Consider the following 3,756-nt stretch of genomic DNA (forward strand, 5'->3'; position numbering starts at 1 on the left):
TAAGACTCACACAAGGGAGGGTTTTTTTTGTGGTTTGTAAAAATACTTTCTCCTACTCCTGACCAGTCAAACCTACTTTTGTGATGTAGGCCTTGAAACTATAGCTAAATGCATGTCCCCTTCAGGGGTATGCCCTCCTGACTGAGGTGCTCTGCAGTGAACTGCAAATTGCAAGGAGGCACCACTACATGGTTGTTTTCCTGGAACTGCTTTCTAGAGGGCCGAGACCAGCAGCCTAATTGAAGGACTCAAAGCAAGCCAACTGTAACTCAAGTGTAGATCACTGGCACAGCATGGTCACTAGGTGGGATGCTCAGTACCACACAGGAAGCAGAGACTGATGTCAAACCCCTCCAAATGCTCAGCTCCAGCCCAGGTGCTCAGAAGCTCAGCACTGGGTCCTGCAGGCACACAAATGCACCTTTTCCCTCTCTGGCACTGTGGTAAAATCTGCTTCACTCATGAAAATGTTTGGGTGAATTAGAGAGTCTTTTGACACATTACCTATCTGCAAACTGTATGTGAAAATTAAAGTCAAAACTACTGCCATGAAGTGAAAACTATTTATTTTTATAAAAGGCAATAATTAAAACAAACCCTACCAGTGTGTACATTGTACACATTTGAATGACACTTACAAGAATGAAGTTTCCATATACAAAGATTACAAGCCCACACTGGTAAAGAATGCACATGAGCACACATACAGCTTCACAGGTAACTCCAGATCACAGTACCAATTACTCTATGACAACACCTGCATAGCATTTTCATTATTAGCATCCACACTATATTCCACTACAAACTGTACACAGAAAGCAAGGAGTTTATTCAGAGAGCATATATATTCGCAGAAAGAATTTATTTGCCAGAATAATCTCACTCTTCTGTTGCCATCTTCAAGAGATATTGTTTGTCGATTCTGAAGAGCCTCCACCCCTCCTCGGTGGACAGATCAGAGGCACCCCTTCTCTTGTAGAACCTGATGGACGGTTCATTCCACTCTGCAACGAGGAAGTGCATACTGCTGCAGCGGCACTTCACGGCGACCTGCAAAAGCCAGCAACAAGACACATTTCAAGCAACAGCCCCAGATGATAAGCCTAGTAAGAACTTGTGAGACTACTCAGCACCTAACTGTATCACCAGAAGTCAAGTTCATTCTGTCAGTCACTTCAGCACTTGACACTATTTAATAGACTCTAGATAATGTTTTAAGCCATCTAGTGTCCAGTCACCTCCTTTAATTTGATTATTGCTGAAGGAGAAGCTCTCACGCAGTTAGAAGAGCAAGAACACTGCCTTGCCATGTGCCCTCAGTTCTGATTGTTTAGACTTATCACTTAGACATACCTGACTCAAGTTCTTCAGAATTTCTGACCCAATGCCAAGTCCTAAAAAAAAAAAAACAACACACCACAAGACACTTAAGTTTTAATTTTAAAAAAGCCCTATGGGAATCAACTCATCTAACTAATACATACCTCTATACTCAGCCATCACATAAAAATCTTCAAGATACAGCAGTTTTCCAATCCATGGATCGTAAGTGAAGTAATACATGGCAAAGCCCACAATGCTGTGTTCTGAAACAAAGGGTGTTAACTTTAGCCAGTGTGAATTTAAAAGACAAAAAAATACTAAGTATTACATGCATGTTTAAACATAGAGATTCTCTGTGACATGCAGACATTTGCTATTAGGTTAGAATTAAGAATAAGGTTTTCAAGTAAGCACAGAACTGAAAATACAACTTCTGACAAACTCGCATCAACCTAACAGAACGAAGACTGCCCTTGCCATACCCTGAAATCCTCAGAAGTACTACTATAGTAAGTGCTGAACACAAGGCTTTTTTCTCCAAACAAATGCATACTCTGATTTATTTCCATTTTGGAATACAAGTAAAAGCTTTATACAGCAGTTCATCTCAATGATTGCCCCAACTCTGCCTCCTTAGCAACCAAAACAGTCTATCACACTCTAAAGAGCACTGATCTTTCCACATACATTCCTCAGCACTGCACTGGGCGAGAAGGCATGCTCACAGGCCACCTTTACAGCAGCATTTCCAGCACCTCAACTTACACTTCCACCGAGAGCATCAAGCTGTTTTACCTTCAGCACCATAAAGTCAAGGTAAGTAAAGCTGCAGCTTCAGTTATAATTCTGTGGCACAAGAGGGAAGAGGCACCAACTCTTCCAACAGCAGGTCACTCAAGCCTAAACCTTGAGTATTTTAACTACATCTGCCATAACACTCTGCACATACTGTAAGAGAAGCGTGCAAACAGATTTCTGATCTACTGTGTCTTTGGTAAAGGTTTGGGAACAGCACTTGTCCCTGTAGACCTTACCTCATATTATGATCATCTACTTTATTGTGTAACGGATCTTTTAGTTACCTCCCCGCCCATCCATGTACACAGAAGGGCCATGTACATGGCGAAGCTAGAGACTGTAACCTGAAGATTGGGGACAAATTAAAGAAAAAAATGTGATTCAACAGGATTACATAAAGGTAAGTCAGGGTCAAACAAGAAAAGCCATTTAATTAATTGGAGTCAAGTACATTATGTTACACCTGATCTTCCCACGCCTCCAGGATTAGCAACTACTCCAGCAGAGTATCACTACGTGTTACTGCATTTAACAGTTAACCTACTCCTCCTACCCCGATTCACTGGTGGAACCTTATGTACAATCGATAGCATTAAGTATAAGGTGCCTCTTGTGTATTTATTTCGCGTCTAAAAGTAAGTATCAGGAAGTCTCACCTTCAGGTGACCACTGTTCTTTTGGCACTTCTGCAACCAGACAGTGGTAGAAAGGGTGCTCACCAAAACCATCCTCAAGCAGCTCTAGAAAAGCAGAATAAAGAGCTACAGACCCCGTCAGCAGGCTACCAACCCGCCGAGCGGCTGCCGCTTTTATACCTTTCTCAGTCAGCACCACTTTATCCTCCATCTCCTCGTACTTCGCTAGTTCCTGGAAAGGAAGGACAAGTAAGCAGACGCTCCCCCGCAGGTCCCCGCCTCCCCCCGCACCCCCCCGCAGCCTTGCGCAAGGGCTTGTTTTCGCTCAGACAGACGGACAAAGGTGCACCCCCCCCCTCCTCCCTCCCCCCAGCTGAAGGCTGCGGATCTGCCCCAAGCCCGGCCGCCCTCCCCAGGGGAGACCGCGCCTGAGGAGAGCCCGGGCACGGCGGGGCAGGGCCCGCAGCGGCCGCGCTGCCCCCCCACCCTCACCCCCCGGCCCCGCACCTTGATCAGTCGCAGCAGGTCGGGGCAGTCCTCAGGACGCGCGGCGCGGATGCTGAACGAGGCCATTTTCGACGGCGCTTCCCCCTGCGGCCCCCTCGGCTGACGAGTCCCCGATGTGTGAACAGGAGGAGCAACTGTTTCGTCATTCGTCTCCCGGGCGCGGCGGCCACCTGCGGTCAGTCAGGCTGCGAGCATGTCCCGGCGGCGATGAGCAGGCAGACAAACCTCCCCCTCCTCTCCCAGCGGCACCGGCGACTGCGACTCCGACTGTGCCCAGCGCCTCCGCCGCCTTCCGTATTTATAGACGCCCGCGCTCCGCCTCTCCCCGCACGCAAGCCAATGGGAGCGCCCGCCGCCCTCGCCCTCAGCCAATGATAGCGCTCCTTCCCGGAATCTTGCCCCGGCCTGCCAGCAACAGCTGGTACGGGGTGTCCCGTGACTCCCCACCCCCCCGCCACGCCCGGTGGCGCCCCCTAGCAGAGGCGGGCGGCGC

At 48.1% G+C, this 3,756-nt stretch overlaps 1 protein-coding gene across 2 annotated transcripts; it reads right to left on the reverse strand.

The window, feature by feature from the left end:
* Positions 1–549: 549 nt before the first annotated feature.
* On the reverse strand, positions 550–3,544 carry SAT1 (spermidine/spermine N1-acetyltransferase 1). Of its 2 annotated transcripts, XM_064474050.1 has the most exons (6): positions 3,264–3,544; positions 2,937–2,988; positions 2,778–2,861; positions 1,485–1,586; positions 1,354–1,394; positions 550–1,050 (listed from the first exon to the last, which is right to left on the reverse strand). In XM_064474050.1, exons 1-6 carry the CDS (start codon positions 3,327–3,329, stop codon positions 880–882), a joined length of 516 nt encoding a protein of 171 aa, XP_064330120.1. In that variant the 5' UTR covers positions 3,330–3,544; the 3' UTR covers positions 550–879. The 2 variants fall into 2 exon arrangements, with proteins under 2 accessions (XP_064330120.1, XP_064330112.1); XM_064474042.1 differs by having other exon boundaries at positions 2,778–2,988.
* Between the last annotated feature and the right edge of the window lie 212 nt (positions 3,545–3,756).

Source organism: Phalacrocorax carbo, chromosome 1, assembly GCF_963921805.1.
Source record: "Phalacrocorax carbo chromosome 1, bPhaCar2.1, whole genome shotgun sequence".
Lineage (NCBI taxonomy): Eukaryota > Metazoa > Chordata > Aves > Suliformes > Phalacrocoracidae > Phalacrocorax > Phalacrocorax carbo.